General features: G+C 42.1%; 1 protein-coding gene across 2 annotated transcripts in view; it reads left to right on the top strand.

Annotated features, from left to right (window-relative positions):
- Positions 1-20,010, top strand: part of cyfip2 (cytoplasmic FMR1 interacting protein 2) — a 52,571-nt gene that overhangs the window by 11,092 nt on the left and 21,469 nt on the right. For both annotated transcript variants that reach the window (XM_062999853.1, XM_062999854.1), the window contains exons 2-11: positions 3,438-3,587; positions 5,187-5,276; positions 7,218-7,295; positions 11,557-11,658; positions 12,582-12,763; positions 12,858-12,954; positions 15,906-16,034; positions 16,133-16,237; positions 16,316-16,404; positions 18,174-18,411. In XM_062999853.1, the coding sequence (XP_062855923.1) occupies positions 3,471-3,587; positions 5,187-5,276; positions 7,218-7,295; positions 11,557-11,658; positions 12,582-12,763; positions 12,858-12,954; positions 15,906-16,034; positions 16,133-16,237; positions 16,316-16,404; positions 18,174-18,411 (1,227 nt within the window). In that variant the 5' untranslated portion in view covers positions 3,438-3,470. The remainder of the gene's footprint in view (positions 1-3,437; positions 3,588-5,186; positions 5,277-7,217; positions 7,296-11,556; positions 11,659-12,581; positions 12,764-12,857; positions 12,955-15,905; positions 16,035-16,132; positions 16,238-16,315; positions 16,405-18,173; positions 18,412-20,010) is intronic.

The following is a 20,010-nucleotide window of genomic DNA, read 5'->3' as shown; positions in this document are numbered from 1 at the left end:
GAAACATGGTTCTACTTTTGTAATACAAAAAGTAAATAAACTATTTATGAATACGTTGTGCTTACTGTAAAATATTTCATGTATTTCCAGTTAGGCTATAAAAAATAGTTTTAGCATTAGCTAATATGTTCTAATTCAGATGAGAAGTAATTCACTGTGGTTTGTTATATTTTTATCATATTATAATGGCTCTTAGCTCAACAGACACAAAAGGGGAGATGACACAATAATGATTTTAAATATTAATTGTATGCGTCCAAACTGCGGTGTGCTTTCACTGCCTCTCTGGTGTAAACACGCTCCGTTTCAACAAGGTAGTGATACACGGCTGGGTATGTTACCTCGGGCAAACGTTTTAGGTCAGAGGAAAAACACTGACTTCTTAAATTCTCCTCAAAAGGGTCCGGTACAGATACTTGATGATCTATCATTCATTTCTGCTTATATCGCGTTTGTTTCGGGTTCGGGAGACTCGCAAAGTACGAGCTCGTCATGTTGACAGCTGGATGGATGTTTAAAAATGGCGCTACCGGAAAGGCGAAAGGAACAGACATGCGCAGTAGCGTTGTTATTGTTTACCCTCATTGAAACGGTCTATATTTCGGTTCTGCTTATCGGTTCCTAAACGCAATGACCCTTTATTATTGTAAACAAAGGATACTACTGCAAGGATGTATGTACATATCTGCCAGGACCTGTCCATGATACTACACTGATTAGCCATAACATTAAAACCACCTCCTTGTTTCTACACTCACTGTCCATTTTATCAGCTCCACTTACCATATAAAAGCACTTTGCCAGAGTTGAGATCTCGAATACATCGTATCGAATCTCGGCCCTGCCTGCCGGCTGAGGCTGAGCGGCCACATGAACAACGATTGGCCTGTTGTTCAGATAGTGGCGGGATTAAGCCGGATGGGGATTCTCTCTCAGACTAGTGCGATTACGACCTCTGCTGGCTGGTTGGTGGCGCCTGCACGGAGATGGGAAAGGAGTGCGGTAGAGGGTGCGGCTCTCCGTACACCGCGCTGTACTGCACTGCACTCGTCAAGTGTAGGTGATGAGATGTTCGATTGCTGTGCACGTGTCGGAGGGGGCGTGGAGCAGCCTCGTCCTCCCCAATCAGGAGCAGGGACCAGCATTAGTGAGAGGATGATTGACGGGCAGAAATTGGATGTGCTAAAAAGGAGAAAAAAAATAAATAAATAAAAGCACTTTGTAGTTCTACAATTACTGACTGTAGTCCATCTGTTTCTCTGCATACTTTTTTTTAGCCTGCTTTCACCCTGTTCCTTAATGGTCAGGACCACCACAGAGCAGGTATTATTTAGGTGGTGGATCATTCTCAGCACTGCAGTGACACTGACATGGTGGTGGTGTGTTAGTGTGTGTTGTGCTGGTATGAGTGGATCAGACACAGCAGCGCTGCTGGAGTTTTTAAATACTGTGTCCACTCTCTGTTAGACACTCCTACCTAGTTGGTCCACCTTGTAGATGTAAAGTCAGAGACGATCGCTCATCTATTGCTGATGTTTGAGTTGGTCATCTTCTAGACTATCATCAGTGGTCACAGGATGCTGCTCACAGGGCACTGTTGGCTGGATATTTTTGGTTGGTGGACTATTCTCAGTCCATCAGTGACAGTGAGGTGTTTAAAAACTCCATCAGTGCTGCTGTGTCTGATCCACTCATACCAGCACAACACACACTAACACACCACCACCATGGCATTGTCACTGCAGGGCTGAGAATGATCCACCACCCAAATAATACCTGCTCTGTAGTGGTCCTGTGGGGGTCCTGACCTACAAAGTGCAAAGTAGAACTACAAAGTGCTTCTATATGGTAAGTAGAGCTGATAAAATGGACAGTGATACGTGGTAAGGAAAAACTCCCTTAAAATGACAGGAAGAAACCTTAAGAGCCTGGCGGTTAAGGTTCTGGACTAGTAATCGAAAGATCACTGGTTCAAGCCCACCACAGCCAAGCTGGCACTGCTGTGCCCCTGAGCAAGGCCCTTGATCTTTAATTGCTTAGACAATATACTGTCACAGTACTGTAAGTCGCTTTGGATAAAAGTGTCTCTTAAATGCCAGAAATTTAAATGAGCACACTCTGACTTGGGTGTTTTATATTTGTTCTCACCCTGACATAGCCGGCATGTTATTTTTAAACCGAAGTGGGTAAAAAAAAAACGTCACACAGTTGAACAGTTTTCTGAGACACACTACTGGGTGTGTTTCAGGAAACTCCACCTTCTGCACAGCTGCAAAACGTTTCATATATTTTTTTTCAATCAACTTCATTTTAGAATATTTTACAAGCTTTGCTATTCTCGTAGTTTCTGTCTATATTGAGGAAGTAGTTTTGGCCTGGGAACGATGCAGGGCGTCGGCCACCTGGTAAAACCAATGAAGTTAGATAAATAAAGGTAGACAAGGGTCAGGGTTTACCACAGCAGTCACAGCTGCAGAAGTGAGATCGACATTGATCAGCCATAACATTAAAACCACCTCCTTGTTTCAGCTCCACTTACCATATAGGAGCACTTTGTAGTTCTACGATTACTGACTGTTGTCCATCTGTTTCTCTGCATGCTTTGTTAGCCCCCTTTCATGCTGTTCTTCAATGCTCAGGACCACCACAGAGTAGATATTATTTAGGTGGTGGATCATTCTCAGCACTGCAGTGACTCTGACATGGTGGTGGTGTGTTAGTTGTGCTGGTATGAGTGGATGAGACACAGCAGTGCTGCTGGAGTTTTTAAACACCTCACTGTCACTGCCAACAGCGCCCCGTGGGCAGCGTCCTGTGACCACCGATGAAGGTCTAGAACATGACCAACTCAAACAGCAGCAATAGATGAGCGATCGTCTCTGACTTTACGTCTACAAGGTGGACCAACTAGGTAGGAGTGTCTAATAGAGTGGACAGTGAGTGGACACGGTATTTAAAAACTCCAGCAGCACTGCTGCGTCTGATCCACTCATACCAGCACAACACACACTAACACACCACCACCATGTCAGTGTCACTGCAGTACCGAGAATGATCCACCACCCAAAAAATACCTCTCTGTAGTGGTCCTGACAATTGAAGAACAGGGTGAAAGCAGGCTAAAAAAGTATGTAGAGAAATAGATGGACTACAGTCAGTAATTGTAGAACTACAAAGTGCTTCTATATGGTAAGTGGAGCTGATAAAATGGACAGTAAATATAGAAACAATTCCCCATTGACGAATCCTCTTCTTACCTTGATGCCTATTTTTTTTTAGATAACCCATTCTAGGAAGGGTCAAGGTTGTGCCACAGAAATTATTAGGCCACTGTGGTCCTGGGAACACGTTTCAACTAAAGTTCTCAGAATTTTAATTCTTATATTTTTATTTCATTGGTATTGGTCAATTGAATGCGCTCTTGATTTGTGTTACAGGCTGGGCTGCTTTTTGAGCGAACGTGAGCAGCCATGACGACCCACGTGACTCTGGAGGATGCGCTGTCCAACGTGGACCTGCTGGAGGAGCTCCCGCTCCCTGATCAGCAGCCATGCATCGAGCCTCCACCCTCCTCCATAATGTACCAGGTACTGATTGATACGCAGCACAGATGCTCACTGGGAATTAACCCAATATGCAGGACAGTAGGAAACAGTAAGACAAAAGAAAAAGGTACCTCATCACCAGCTGCTCAGTCCACCAGTGTGTCATAACTCATATTTTTAAAAATGACTGATAACAGAGAGAAGAGCTGAGCACTTGTCAGAAAGCAATTGAAAAGGGGGCGGAGCAGGCATTCCATCAGTTATGCAGCCACGGTCCAGTTTGGATTTGTCTGTGGGGCTCCGGTCAAAAGGGGTCAGTGTTGCGGCAGGTTGGGTTCCATCAGGAAACACAGGGCGCAAGGCACCCTGGACAGGCTGCCAATCTATGCACAACCAATCACAACCAATGTTTGTATAGACACCCAGCTGGCCGATAGCACCGCTGAGATTCGAACCTGGATCTCAGGTTGTGGGCCAGTGTAATTATTTGGTGCGCCAGCTAAGCTTCCACTGCAAGTCACGCCACCTCTGGAGACACCAGCATCTTCCAGATGTTGTGCATTGGTGCTGATGGAACCGGACCTGCCGCAACCCTGACCAAGGAGTCACGCCTCCTCAGGAGACATTAGCATCTCCCAGATGTTGTGCGTCAGTGCTGATGGAACCGGACCTGCCGCAACCCTGACCAAGGAGTCACGCCACCTCTAGAGACACCAGCATCTTCCAGATGTTGTGCATTGGTGCTGATGGAACCGGACCTGCCGCAACCCTGACCAATGAGTCACGCCACCTCTGGAGACACCAGCATCTTCCAGATGTTGTGCGTTGGTGCTGATGGAACCGGACCTGCCGCAACCCTGACCAATGAGTCACGCCAGCTCTGCAGGCACCAGCATCTTCTTGATACTGTGCATTACCGCTGATGAGACGCAGAGCCTGATTAATGAGACCACCACAGACAGCCATGTGCACCTCCGTGCACCCTGCCGGCCATTAGTGGCAGGGCAGAGGGACATGATTTAGTATCTGAGCCCACTGCTGATCCCATGGCATCTTCCTATACGAATATAATGTGCTCTATTGAATAAAGAAGATTTAATTAGGGTGTGAGATCAAAGGTTTAAGGTTTGTTTGATATAGCATGGGGCACTTGGGTGTCACAGCGAACAATTACCCTGGCCCACAAGCTGACATCCAGGTTTGAATCTCAATAGTGCTATTAGCCACCCGGGCGTCTACACAAACATGATTGGATGTGCATAGATCTTGATCTCTGATCAATAAAATTAAATGAAAAAATGATCTTCCACTGTGAACATATGGTGACACAGCAGTATATTATGCTAGGCCACTACCGCTGGGATTTAGGGTTGGCTGGTTGGGGGCAAAGGATTGGTGTCCTGTCAGAAGTGTGTTAATACATAGCACTGGACTCATCTTTGACCCTGACCAGAATAAAGCCGTGGTGATCCTAACCACGATAAGCGCTACCCACTACTTGGTTATACGCTCTCAGTGCCAGTCCCGAGTCAGGTAAAACTGCCCGATCAGGTACACGGAACGACATTGTCGGTGTGTGTGTGTCTCAGTGTGTGTGTGATTAAATATTAAATATTAAAATCACTTCTTTGTTTCCATTAGGCCAACTTTGATACCAACTTTGAGGACAGAAATGCTTTCGTGACTGGCATCGCCCGATACATTGAGCAGGCCACAGTCCACTCCAGCATGGTGAGTAAACACTTGTGTTTGGGGAGCTACAGCGTATTAGGATGCAGGTCAGGCGAGCATGGCAGCTGCAGGATCAAAATGAGGGCAAGACATATCTGCTTCCCAGACCCCCACTGCAGACCCCCACCCTGACCCAGACCCAGGAGAGAAGTAGACCCCCACCCTGACCCAGACCCAGGAGAGAAGTAGACCCCCACTGCAGACCCCCACCCTGACCCAGACCCAGGAGAGAAGTAGACCCCCACTGCAGACCCCCACCCTGACCCAGACCCAGGAGAGAAGTAGACCCCCACTGCAGACCCCCACCCTGACCCAGACCCAGGAGAGAAGTAGACCCCCACTGCAGACCCCCACCCTGACCCAGACCCAGGAGAAAAGTAGACTATCCTGCAGACCCCCACCCTGACCCAGACCCAGGAGAGAAGTAGACCCTCACTGCAGACCCCCACCCTGACCCAGACCCAGGAGAGAAGTAGACTATCCTGCAGACCCCCACCCTGACCCAGACCCAGGAGAGAAGTAGACCCCCACTGCAGACCCCCACCCTGACCCAGACCCAGGAGAGAAGTAGACCCCCACTGCAGACCCCCACCCTGACCCAGACCCAGGAGAGAAGTAGACTATCCTGCAGACCCCCACCCAGACCCAGACCCAGGAGAGAAGTAGACTATCCTGCAGACCCCCACTTTTATTACGTCATATCAAACAGTTCGTCTCATTGGAGGCGCTTTGAAACAGTCAGCTGGGTCAAAGTTCAATCAGGTGAACTTTGAGTGCCCAATTTACCGTAGCCAATCCGCTGCTGGGGGATCCCGATGGCATCCAAAGAGGGTGTATATTTACCTGACACACACTCCTTCCGATGTGTTCACGGTCCACCAATCCCTTCTTATTTTTCCATACTTTGGTGGACTTTTTGTTTGGCCACGCCCCGATCACTACAATCCTCCACTTTCTGTACGGGCACCCTGGGCAACCAAGACCCTTGTGTTTAGCGATTTAACGTTTTAAAGTCATTTGCACAGCGTTCAAGTGCCTCCTGTTTACTGGTTAATTTGCCTGATGAGGTGTTTTAGCGTAATCGAGCATCTTTAGAGTTTACTAAGTTTATAAAGTAAGAAATAAACTGTACATAGACAAACTATCGGGAGCATTATACTTTACTGGCTTGTTCTTTTAAGGCGCAGCACAGACTACAGAGAGATGATCACGTGTGTAGAGAAGCACACTTTTACATTATTATGGAATCCCCTAAGGGACAAAATGCACTTAATACGTAAACACATACATCAAACATTGTCAGCACACTACACCACAGAATAGTCTGTTACACAAGCAATCCTACAGCAATTCAGTTAGCAATCGGTTAGTCAAAATGTCCAAGATGTCAAAGTCTAAAGCAGCTAAAAACACAACTCGGGTAACTGAGTTTGGACACAGAGGGAGGGGTGTTTTCAGTATTGAGACACGACCAATTCCCCTTACAGATTTTGGTACGCCTAGACTGTGTGAAAAGAACACATCAACTGATTCAAACCAGAGCAAACGTACTATAGATGTGAAAACACCTTAAATTGCGTGTAGGAGTCATTGTGTGAGGGAGTCAATGAGCGAATGAATGGGTGTTCCATGTAACGACTCGGCACTACGTGTTGGAAGCATTGCTGTTTTGTGTCTAGGGTTTCTGGGTATAATCATGTTCCAGAGAATGAATAAATAAATGATGACTGTTTTTCGTCTTTAGACCTTCTAATTCTAGGTTCATGACTAAGTCCGTACATGTATCTATTTTTATAAAAAGAAGAAGTAGACCAAGCATATTTTCTGCGATGTGGTGTCTTAGTCAGACTCTAGTCTATATTAGACAGACAACAGGCATGTAGAATGGTGGTCTGTTTTATCACATGTTTGTGGTTGTATAATCAGTCACTCTGTTTTCAGAATGAAATGCTGGAGGAGGGACATGAGTACGCAGTCATGCTGTACACCTGGAGGAGCTGCTCCAGGGCCATTCCTCAGGTACCCATACAAAGCACCTCACCTCTATGGGTCTGTCTGAGATCCTAGTGAGCTGCCTAGTGCCTATCTAGACAGCTGCCTAAGTAGAGAGGATTCCAGAGGGCAGATTATTTAGACGCACTACTTACACTTGTACGCCTTTATAAATACGTAAAATTAATGAGAATCACTTGCATTTGAGAGTGACCTCACCAAGTCAGAATATCGGTCGGATTAAGGCATCTCAGTAGCCAGCATTTTTAGACAAAACCCTTCGATTAGGGCTGCACGATATATCGTTTCAGCATCGTCATCGCGATGTGTGCATGCGCAATAGTCACATCGCAGGACGTGCGATGTCACTTAATGCAAATTAAATCAAATACGTCACGCTACAACTTTTTTGCTGCTTGACACAAAACGAAAATTCACACCGTTCTCATTTTCCATGACATAATCTACCAGTGTGTTCGAAAACCTAGTGAGCCGCCTCGCTGTCTTACTACCTACATGTGCAGCTGCCTCAATAGAGAGGATTCTAATAAGTCATTGACTTTTATATGGCAGGTTATTCGAACGCGCTACTTAGCGATTCCATCGGGTTCCGCGTTTAGCATTTAGCATCTTGCCATTAAAACCAATGGAATGAGGTGGGACAGCGCTAACATGTCAATATAACATCTCGAGTCGTGTACAGAAAACGGTTACATTTGCTGACAAGCCCAAACTTGCAAATAAAAACACTATAATTATTTATTCACGTTAATAAATAACTTTGTCCGCACTGTCAGCCATGTTTATTTTTCTGTGAGAGAAGAGATGCCGCGATGAATTCTGGGATCGCCTTCATCACTAAGGACGCGTCCGATTCTCACTCGTTCTTGAGTCGAAATAACATTGAAATATTAAGATGCCTCAGTAGTGAGCTTAGTAAGGCATCTCGGATTTCGAACAGGTGTATAGCTGCTCTTTTGTTTGTATAGTTTTTTTTATAATGTTTACTACATGAAGAGGTTTCGATTGTGAAAAAAAATATTAAACGACCCATTTTGTCAATCCTGTTAATTCCCTCATGTGATATTGAAGCTTTCTTAGTTTAATTCTCAGTTTCAACCGAGTACAAAGATGTAGCTTGTCATAATCTTTTGTATCTCTTGTAGGCACCACCCTTTTTTACAGATGAGCCCCTTATTTAAAGTAAGATACATGCATTATTAATATTATTAATAATGTGGTGAAAATTCCTGCATTTTTTTTAATATCGCAATATATATCGCAGGAGAAAAAAAAATCGTCATGTCAGTTTTTTCCAATATCGTGCAGCCCTACTTTCGATGTCTATGTAGAGAGTGCACTAGGTTTCAGATAGACCATGTATTTACTAGGGATGCACCGATCCAACTTTTTCAGTTCCGATATCGATCCGATACATATACTTTGCATATCGGTCGATACCCGATACGGATCCGATACCATTGTTGAATTAATAAACCGTATACTTTATCATGTGGGAAAGACTTAAGGCATCAGGATTGACTTAAACATTACTAAGTTTGCAAAACAAAATATAATTAACACAGATATAAATGTACTGAACTGCTATTTATTTGTCAATAAAATAATAAACAATTGTGCAGGACCTTGGCACAGCATTCAAATTCAAAATAAAAAAGGCAAACTTCTTAAAATATTTTAAAATAAATTAAATGTATCAGCTGAAACTGAAGTAGTTACACAAACAGTAATCAGTCTTATTTTTTAAATATGTAGTGTAAACAGTAATTCAAAATCTAGCAGCGGAAGAAGAACCTGAGAATAAACGAATACCTTGGTACTAGGGCTGGACGATATGGCTAAAATTTATATCACGATATAACTCCTAATTTCGGTCGATACGATATAATTCCGATATCGATATGATTAATACAAATGTCAGAAAAACTGCCAGGAACACCAACATTGAAAGGCTGTACCTGCGAACCTCTGAAAAATTTATTTGCAAAGTCTATGAAATCTCACCCTTTACAACTACATAATATTTTAGAAATAATAATAATAATAATACAAATAAATTAGCTTTCACCTTTTACCTTTTACAGCATTTGTATACAGACAAAACACGACATCATTCTTAAATAAACATAAGCTTTGACAGTATATAATATAATATAATATATTAACATATGTCTTAACCAGAGGTGGAAAGAGTACTAAAATATTGTACTCAAGTAAAAGTACTATTACTTTAATGAATTTTACTTAAGTACGAGTAAAGTTACTAGTCTAAAAATCTACTCAAGTAAAAAGTAACTCATTTAAAATGTACTCAGAGTAAACGTTACTTCGTTACTTTATTAACTCTTCTGTGTAATGCAAACAGGACAAGTGGATATAAATCTCACAATAGTTGTTTTTAATTCAAATATAATAGAAGAAACATGTTGATACAACATTTAAAACAATTAGGGGTGTGTAATGTGTCATTTTAGTCCCATAAAACTTTTTTAAACTGTATAACCACTAGTGATGTGTCGTAGAATGATTCGAATCTATTGAACGGCCCTTTAAATTGAAATAAAGGAATCGATTCGCGCTTCTGTATATATATACGGCTCTTTAAAAGGAACCGAGACAAAAGATCCGACTCCCCGTCGCAGAATTCACTGCAGCAGTTTCCCAGCCGCGATTTCTTTAGCGTTTATTATTTTACTCAGTAACGGATCGTATTTAAAATGTAGCGAATTACAATTCTTAACACAAAACATACTTAAGTAAAAGTAAAATTACAGGCTGTGAAATCTACTTTAAAAAGTATAAGTACACAAAAAACAAAAAAGTACACTCAATTACAGTAACGCGAGTAAATGTAATTCGTTACTTTCCACCTCTGGTCTTAACTAACTTTAATCCACAACATGGACTGATTATTATTTGTATGTAAACATTTTCGAACAAAAGTGCTCAACCAGGATAAAGAATATAAAAAGTGCTTAAAAGTTGCTGCAGAATTTGCTGCAGCAGATGATGTGCTTAAAGAATACAGAAAAAAAAATGTCTAGTCTTTCCTCTCTTATCAACTATTTCGTCTGCTTCTTTTTAAACTGTGGATGCTCGTTCACTCACAGCTGTTAAACTCATTTAGCCGCTAATATCCACCGTGTTGTAGCGGAGTGTAATCAGAGCGGTAACGCTGAGCACCGGCTTCGTGCCTGTGGCGTACGTCATCACGCACTGACGTATGCATATCGATCGAATTTGTTTAAAAATCATATCACCGTTATTGAAACATTTTCTATCGCGATATATATCGATATCGAATTATTGTCCAGCACTAATTGGTACAATACAATCAGTAATCAAACATCTAGTGCAATTCAACATAAAGGGTGTGTTCGAAAAGCTAGGGAGCTCTCTACATAGACGCATTTTACGTCATCCTGTGCGTGCTCCCGCGAAGGAGGCTGTTCGAAATCGTCTCTCTTTCTCTCACAGAAAAATAAACATTATTAACATACATTATTAAATAAACGTTATTATCAAACGTAAATAAAATATTACTGATTTTTAACCTGTATAAACTTGTACCGAGTGTTTTTATTTGCAAGTTCGGGCTTGTCAGGAAATGTAACCGTTATCGGTACCTGAAGGGAGGTGTTATATTGACGTTAGCGTGCTGTGCTACCTCAATTCATTGGTTTTAATGGCAAGATGCTAAACGCGAAACCCGATGGAAGCGCTGTCTAAGTAGCGCGTTCGAATAATATTGACTTATTAGAATCCTCTCTACTGAGGCAGCGTATCGGCCTAATTATCCGATACCCGATCTATCTCATTTTGGTAATATCGGCACCGATATCCGATCTTAATATCGGATCGGTGCATCCCTAGTATTTATTGTATCTATTGTATGGGCAAATGATGTAAACACCCTTCCAGGTGTATAAATCAATTTAGCTAGAACTGTAGGACACCAAAAACTTGCAAACTGCGATGTCCTGACCTGCCATGAACACACCCTGCCAGCAAATAGGGAGGCCCAGCTTGACAGAAATTGTAGTTCTCTCTTATTTACACTTTAGAGGATTTTCTGCACCCCAATAAACATTATTTTTTATGCATAGGGCAATGCTGTTTGTTTTTAAGACACTATATACTCTATACCTGTTAGAGTATATATCAATACTAATTACCAGAACTTTTTGAGTCTCATTCAGCATGGTAGCTCACTTTATAAAAAACGTTAATGTCCAGCCTGTGTTATTTTCCCTTTTGTGTGCATTAGGTGAAGTGCAATGAGCAGCCCAACAGAGTGGAGATCTATGAGAAGACCGTGGAGGTGCTGGAACCCGAGGTCACCAAGCTCATGAGGTTCATGTACTTTCAGGTGAGGGAGGAAGACTGGCTAGCCATTTCCATTAAAGCAACATGCAACACAATGCAACAAGGCCTTTATACCTTAGGGACAAGTCTCTGAATGTTCTTGAGTGGCCCAGCCAAAGCCCAGACTTATACCCCATTATACATTCTTGGAGAGACCGTCCAGTCTGGAGTTTTAGAAGATCTGCCATGAAGAATAGGATAAACCGCCTAAATCCAGATGTACAAATCTTAGATCTCAATGTATTCAAAAAGACCTGCAGCTGTAATTGCTGTAAGGGGCTTTTATAAGGAATTAAATAAAGAAATAAAAAATTCCAATTTGACTGTTCTAGAACAGACAGGCTGTTTGGCCCTCCCACCCTCAGACATAGGCAATTATGTCTGTGTAGATGCTCGACCAGCTGATAAAACAGCTGAGATTTGAACCCTGTTAGTTGTCCGGTGTATTTTATCACTCCATCACCCAAGCACCACAGTTTAGATTTTTTATTGTTTTTTTGACAATGTTTTGAACTTATCTTAAAACATTTAATGAAATTATGGCTGATTACGGGTTGATCATTAGGTAAATTACACCCACCAAATCCATAACACAAAAAAATCAAATCAAAGGGTCTGAATGCATTTTGCATATCCATATACCCCAACATTTAGAATTTAGCCCTTGTAGATGCAGATTTATTTGGAATTTGTTTACAAAGTGCCATTTCAAATGAAAATGCAGAAAAATGGTTAGGTTCAAGGAGTTAAAGAAATCGATCTATAGCAGATCCAAACCACGTATCACTATTAATATTAACAAACTCTTGTTTGGAACTGAAGTCAAATTATTCAACACCTTCCCGCATTAAAATCTTGTATTTAAAGAATGCTGATGCTCCTGAAAGTAAAGTGAATAACGTCTGCTTATGCTCTTCACCTCTCTAGCGTAAGGCGATCGAGCGCTTCTGCGGTGAGGTGAAGCGTCTGTGCCACGCTGAGCGCAGGAAGGACTTCGTGTCCGAAGCCTACCTGCTCACTCTGGGAAAATTCATCAACATGTTCGCGGTTCTGGATGAACTCAAGAACATGAAGTGCAGTGTCAAGAATGACCACTCCGCCTACAAAAGGTAAAGTACCGTACTGAGTGTATTGTTCATTCTATTTTTGGTAATAAAGTGTTTTTTTTTCATTTCCTGTACTGTTTTATTTTTATTTTTATAGAGCTGCTCAGTTCCTTCGAAAGATGGCTGATCCACAGTCTATCCAGGAGTCGCAGAATCTGTCCATGTTCCTAGCCAATCACAACAGAATCACACAGGTATATAGATTATATTGTTATAAGATATGATATATATATATATTAGGGCTGTCAAACGATTAATCTTAGAATTTCATATAGTTAATCGCGATTAATCGCATTTAAAAAAATCTGTGTAAATGTTATAGAAAACAAGGATTTTTAAGTGAAATGTTACAATTAAAATGGTGAACACATTTTATGCTAAATGTACTTGTGTTAAAAACTGCTGGGACAAGAGAAAACTGTAAGGGAGTTTTATTCACTCACATACTAGGCAGTAATACTATCCAGCAGAGACCCTTGACTTCGTATATATGTCAGATTGTAGGTTAAAATTTCTCCATCAGCAAACATTGTAGATCAGCGGTGCTTCAGGTGGGATAAGGCGTAGTTATTGTAACAGACTTTTCTGTGGTTGTATCGTGACAATGGTTTGATGGACGTTTCTACACAAAGTGAGTGTGTTTTGACCCTTTGGGGCTTCCATAGTTCATGGAATAGCATCCGCTATTCGGTACCGTAACAGAAAAAGTAATAAAGTGTTTTGCTCCCGACAATTTGTGAATACCGTGTATTTATTTTTTTATTAAGCAAGTGCATCACTACGACGCTCGGTTACATTTGAGAAACGCTGTCTTAATGAGAGATGCCGTGCACGGTCAAGTCTCAACATGAACTACGGATGACTCGCAGAGCCAAATAGAATTTGTGTTAACGGCACTATTTTTTTTGAATCGCGTTAAATTGAGATCGCGTTAATGCGTTATTATCGCGTTAAATTTGACAGCCCTAATATATATACAGTGTATCACAAAAGTGAGTACACCCCTCACATTTCTGCAGATATTTAAGTATATCTTTTCATGGGACAACACTGACAAAATGACACTTTGACACAATGAAAAGTAGTCTGTGTGCAGCTTATATAACAGTGTAAATTTATTCTTCCCTCAAAATAACTCAATATACAGCCATTAATGTCTAAACCACCGGCAACAAAAGTGAGTACACCCCTAAGAGACTACACCCCTAAATGTCCAAATTGAGCACTGCTTGTCATTTTCCCTCCAAAATGTCATGTGATTTGTTAGTGTTACTAGGTCTCAGGTGTGCATAGGGAGCAGGTGTGTTCAATTTAGTAGTACAGCTCTCACACTCTCTCATACTGGTCACTGAAAGTTCCAACATGGCACCTCATGGCAAAGAACTCTCTGAGGATCTTAAAAGACGAATTGTTGCACTACATGAAGATGGCCAAGGCTACAAGAAGATTGCCAACACCCTGAAAGTGAGCTGCAGCACAGTGGCCAAGATCATCCAGCGTTTTAAAAGAGCAGGGTCCACTCAGAACAGACCTCGCGTTGGTCGTCCAAAGAAGCTGAGTGCACGTGCTCAGCGTCACATCCAACTGCTGTCTTTGAAAGATAGGCGCAGGAGTGCTGTCAGCATTGCTGCAGAGATTGAAAAGGTGGGGGGTCAGCCTGTCAGTGCTCAGACCATACGCCGCACACTACATCAAATTGGTCTGCATGGCTGTCACCCCAGAAGGAAGCCTCTTCTGAAGTCTCTACACAAGAAAGCCCGCAAACAGTTTGCTGAAGACATGTCAACAAAGGACATGGATTACTGGAACCATGTCCTATGGTCTGATGAGACCAAGATTAATTTGTTTGGTTCAGATGGTCTCAAGCATGTGTGGCGGCAATCAGGTGAGGAGTACAAAGATAAGTGTGTCATGCCTACAGTCAAGCATGGTGGTGGGAATGCCATGGTCTGGGGCTGCATGAGTGCAGCAGGTGTTGGGGAGTTACATTTCATTGAGGGACACATGAACTCCAATATGTACTGTGAAATACTGAAGCAGAGCATGATCCCCTCCCTCCGGAAACTGGGTCGCAGGGCAGTGTTCCAGCATGATAATGACCCCAAACACACCTCTAAGACGACCACTGCTTTATTGAAGACGCTGAGGGTAAAGGTGATGGACTGGCCAAGCATGTCTCCAGACCTAAACCCAATAGAACATCTTTGGGGCATCCTCAAGCGGAAGGTGGAGGAGCGCAAAGTCTCGAATATCCGCCAGCTCCGTGATGTCGTCATGGAGGAGTGGAAAAGCATTCCAGTGGCAACCTGTGAAGCTCTGGTAAACTCCATGCCCAGGAGAGTTAAGGCAGTTCTGGGAAATAATGGTGGCCACACAAAATATTGACACTTCAGGAACTTTCACTAAGGGGTGTACTCACTTTTGTTGCCGGTGGTTTAGACATTAATGGCTGTATATTGAGTTATTTTGAGGGAAGAATAAATTTACACTGTTATATAAGCTGCACACAGACTACTTTTCATTGTGTCAAAGTGTCATTTTGTCAGTGTTGTCCCATGAAAAGATATACTTAAATATCTGCAGAAATGTGAGGGGTGTACTCACTTTTGTGATACACTGTATATAGCACCATATCTTAAATCTGTGTTGCTGTGTCACCCATTTCTCAAGCTCACCCTGTTACAGGTTGCGATAGATTTGGCAACACCTAAAAAACCTTGATTGCAAGGCAGGCATACACCCAAGATCAGGGTTTTTTAAGCTGCTTTTTTTCAAGCGACCCACATTTTGTCCGTGATTTTTACCACGACGCAGAGAACCCAAACAAAATATATTTAATTAATAATTATGGTGGCAATCTAGTCCCACCGTGGTTTACAAGATGTAACGTAAAGTTATTCAATTATTATTATTTTTCTCTGTGACCCATTTTTTTGGTTTGCAACCCACCCAGGGGTGAATAACTGGAATGAATAGGATTTACACAAATCATACATACTCAAAATTAATGAATTAGTTTCTTATTAATTAGTGAAAACAATCCAATTATAATACTACTACAGAAGCAGCTGATTATATACTTAATTTTTCATCAAAGACGATGCAGTTGTGCTTATGTATGTTCTATCTGCTTGTTTGCATGCAGTGTCTGCATCAGCAACTGGAAGTGATACCTGGCTATGAGGAGCTGTTGGCTGATATCGTAAACATCTCTGTGGATTACTACGAAAATAAGATGTACCTGACACCCAGCGAGAAACACATGCTTCTCAAGGTGCCTTGAATACACCTCACATTCCACCGCAGGCCTTAATTTTACTGTCTGGTATGTGATAAATAGGCAGCTGAACAGGTTTGTGCCCCGTGTTTCAGGTCATGGGGTTCGGACTTTATCTGATGGATGGAAACGTCAGCAACATCTACAAGCTGGATGCCAAGAAGAGGATAAATCTTAGCAAAATCGACAAGTTCTTTAAGGTTGGATGTTAATAGATAAGAATCTGTAAATGGTGCGGTGATTTGTTCGCTATAATATGTGTTTAAATGCCTCCACAGCTCCAGGTTGTGCCTCTCTTTGGTGACATGCAGATCGAGTTGTCTCGATACATTGAGACAAGTGCCCACTACGAGGAGAACAAATCAAAGTAAGTTTTGAAACATTAAAAAGTCCCTAAAGCAGTACTGGGTAGAATTGGAAATCTAGTGTTTTTTTTTATTATTTAAATGCATTAAATAATAACATGCCTCCTCCGACATGTGCACAATCCACCAGTTCCTTCTTATTCGCCCATATTTTGGTTGATTCACGCGTGAGGCCAGTCTCGCACATGGAGAGTCATTTAGAAATCCTGCCCGGAGGCAGTGAACCCCAAATCAGAAAAAGTTAAGACAGTATGGAAAATGCAAATAATAAAAAACATCCATTCCTGCATTTTAGGCCTGGAACACATTCCAAAAAAAAGTTGGGACAGTAAAGCATTTACCACTTTGTAATGCTGCCATTCCTTTTCACCACACTTAAAAGACGTTTTGGCACCGAGGAGACCAAGTGATTCAGTGTTTCAGGTTTTATTTTGTCCCATTCTTACGGGGTCGTCGTTGTTACATTTTTCATTTCAAAATTCTCTATTGGAAACAGGTCAGGACTGCAGGCAGGCCAGTCCAGTACCTGTACCCTCATCTTCTGCACCCATGCCTTTGTAATGTGTGCAGCATGTGGTTTTGCATCGTCTTGTTGAAAAGATGCATGGACGTCCCTGGAAAAGATGACGTCTTGAAGGCAGCACATGTTGCTCTAAGATCTCAGTGTACTTTTCTGCATTAATGCTGCCATCACACAAGTGTTAATGACCTTTGCCAAGGGCACTGACACAGCCCCATACCATGACAGACCCTGGCTTTTGGACTTGTTGCTGATAACAGTCTGGATGGTCCTTTTCATCTTTGGTTTCATCACTGTGTGATGATCCGTCCTAGATGCCTCCATGCCCAGAGAAGTTGACGCCGCTTCTGGACATGGTTAACATAAGGATTCTTTTTGCACAGTAAATGTTTTAAGTGGCATTTGTGCATGTAACTCTGTATTGTAGCGCTCGACAAAGGTTTGCCAAAGTAATCCCTCACCCATGTGGTTATATCAGCTATTGTTGAGTGGCGGTTCTTGATGCAGTGCCGTCTGACGGATCGAAGATCACGGGCGTTCAGTTTAAGCTTACACCTTTAGCCTCTACACACTAAAATTCCTCTCAATTCCTTGAATGGTTTAATGATATTATGCACTGTAGAGGGAGAAATATGCAAATCCCTTCCAATCTTTCTTTGAGGTACATTGTTTTTAAACATTGTAATAATTTTCCCAACTTTTTTTGGAATGTTTTGCAGTCCTGAAATGCAGGAATGGATGTTTATTAATAAATGAAATGAAGTTGAGCAGATAAAACATGAAATATCTCAGGTTCATTCTGTCTGCAATCAAATAAAAGTCAAAGTAAATGTAAGGAACACTGCATTTTTATTTTATTTGCATTTTCCATACTGTCCCGACTTTTTCTGATTTGGGGTTGTAGGTTCAAAAAGAGGACTTATGGTCAACTTTGTTAACCCTTAATTGCTTGCAGTGTATACAGTCTCAGTTGTAAGTCGCTTTGGATAAAGACGTCGGCTGAATTATGAAAATGCAAATATAGGCAGTGATATCAATCAGAACAATCCCTTAATTTGCATGTGCTAGGTTAGAACAGTAATGACTACTGATTAATAAATATCATCATGTAATTACTATTATTTAGCTTATCTCGATTATAATCAAGCAGAAATAAGTTCCCCATAATAAAATACATTGTTCTGAATTTTATAAATATCATTTACACAAAGTTTGACTTATTGTACCGATATCCTTGGCTTTCCGTTCCAGGTGGACCTGCACCCAGAGCAGCATCAGTCCCCAGTATAACCTGTGCGAGCAGATGGTGCAGATCCGAGACGATCACATTCGCTTCATCTCAGAGCTGGCTCGCTACAGTAACAGTGAGGTGGTGACCGGCTCCGGCCTGGACAGCCAGAAGTCAGATGAGGAGTACAGGGAGCTGTTTGACCTGTCACTGAGGGGTCTGCAGCTCCTCTCCAAGTGGAGCACACACGTCATGGAGGTGGTAGGTGTCCTTGTATGTGATAGAGTGCTCATTGTAGGCCTAAATGTGAGGGGTTCCTAAGCTACGAGGAGCCCAGGACACACATAGCCCTTTTCCACTGTCGCTTCGGTTCCTGAACTTGATTGTGAACCGGTTCAGTGTGTTTCCACCAAAAAAAAGAGGTTCCAAACTGGCACCAGAGTACTTGGATTTTCTGTGGGCGTGTCAAGTTGTCGAGGTTTGGGTGCTTCTTTTTTTTTGCATTTTTCCTAATTTTCCTTCCAATCTAGTCGTATCCAGTTACCCGATTGCATTACGCTTCCTCTCTACCGATCCTGATCTCCACTCCTGACTGAGGAGAGCGAGACTGACACACACGCCCCCTCCGACATGTGCGCACAAGGCAAGTTCATATGCGGATCAGCTTTGTGTACGGAGAGCCACACCCTGATCAGCACTATTCCTTGACTCTGTGCAGGCGCCATCGGGTTTGGGTGCTTTAACATGAGAAGCGGCAGAACCACTTTTGCGCTGCTGTGCCGTTGTTTCCTGTGGAGTGTGACGCTGCGCTCCCTTACTTTAAAGTGCACCCGATTGAATTTTGACCCAGTTTGCTGCTGACATTTTCAAAGCGCCTCCAATGAGACAAACTGTTTGATATGACTCGGTTAAAGCGACTCGGGCAGTACAGACAAGGCTTAATGTGAACAATAAAGCTTCCTAAGCTCCCTAAATAGAGAGGATTCTAATAAGACATCGAATTTATAAGGCAGATTATTTAGACACACTGGTTAGACATCGATTACGTCACCACAGTTTCGCCTATTACAGACATCCCAAGCTCATTTCCGGGAGGTACCCCCGGACCACGGCCCCCCCCCCCCACCTATAAAAAAGCTAAAAAAGCTCTCGCACACATCAAAGGATATGGGTGATAACAGAACTTTTAGAAGCTGCTAACTGAGCTACTTAGCTAACTGTTCGCGTCACAAACACATTAATGTGTACTACATAGTGCACTAAGTTATATATCAGTTAACGGATTTATGTTCCCTACATAGTGCACTAAGTTGTATATCAGATAACGGATTTATGTTCCCTACATAGTGCACTAAGTTGTATATCAGGTAACGGATTTATGTTCCCTACATAGTGCACTAAGTTGTATATCAGGTAACGGATTTATGTTCCCTACATAGTGCACTAAGTTGTATATCAGGTAACGGATTTATGTTTCCTACATAGTGCACTAAGTTATATTAACGGATTTATGTTCCCTACATAGTGCACTAAGTTGTATATCAGATAACGGATTTATGTTCCCTACATAGTGCACTAAGTTGTATATCAGGTAACGGATTTATGTTCCCTACATAGTGCACTAAGTTGTATATCAGATAACGGATTTATGTTCCCTACATAGTGCACTAAGTTGTATATCAGATAACGGATTTATGTTCCCTACATAGTGCACTAAGTTGTATATCAGATAACGGATTTATGTTCCCTACATAGTGCACTAAGTTGTATATCAGGTAACGGATTTATGTTCCCTACATAGTGCACTAAGTTGTATATCAGATAACGGATTTATGTTCCCTACATAGTGCACTAAGTTGT

Source organism: Trichomycterus rosablanca, chromosome 8 (assembly GCF_030014385.1).
Source record: "Trichomycterus rosablanca isolate fTriRos1 chromosome 8, fTriRos1.hap1, whole genome shotgun sequence".
Taxonomy (NCBI): Eukaryota; Metazoa; Chordata; class Actinopteri; order Siluriformes; family Trichomycteridae; genus Trichomycterus; species Trichomycterus rosablanca.
The sequence above is the reverse complement of the archived record's forward strand: the minus strand, read 5'-3'. Positions and strand labels throughout refer to the sequence as shown.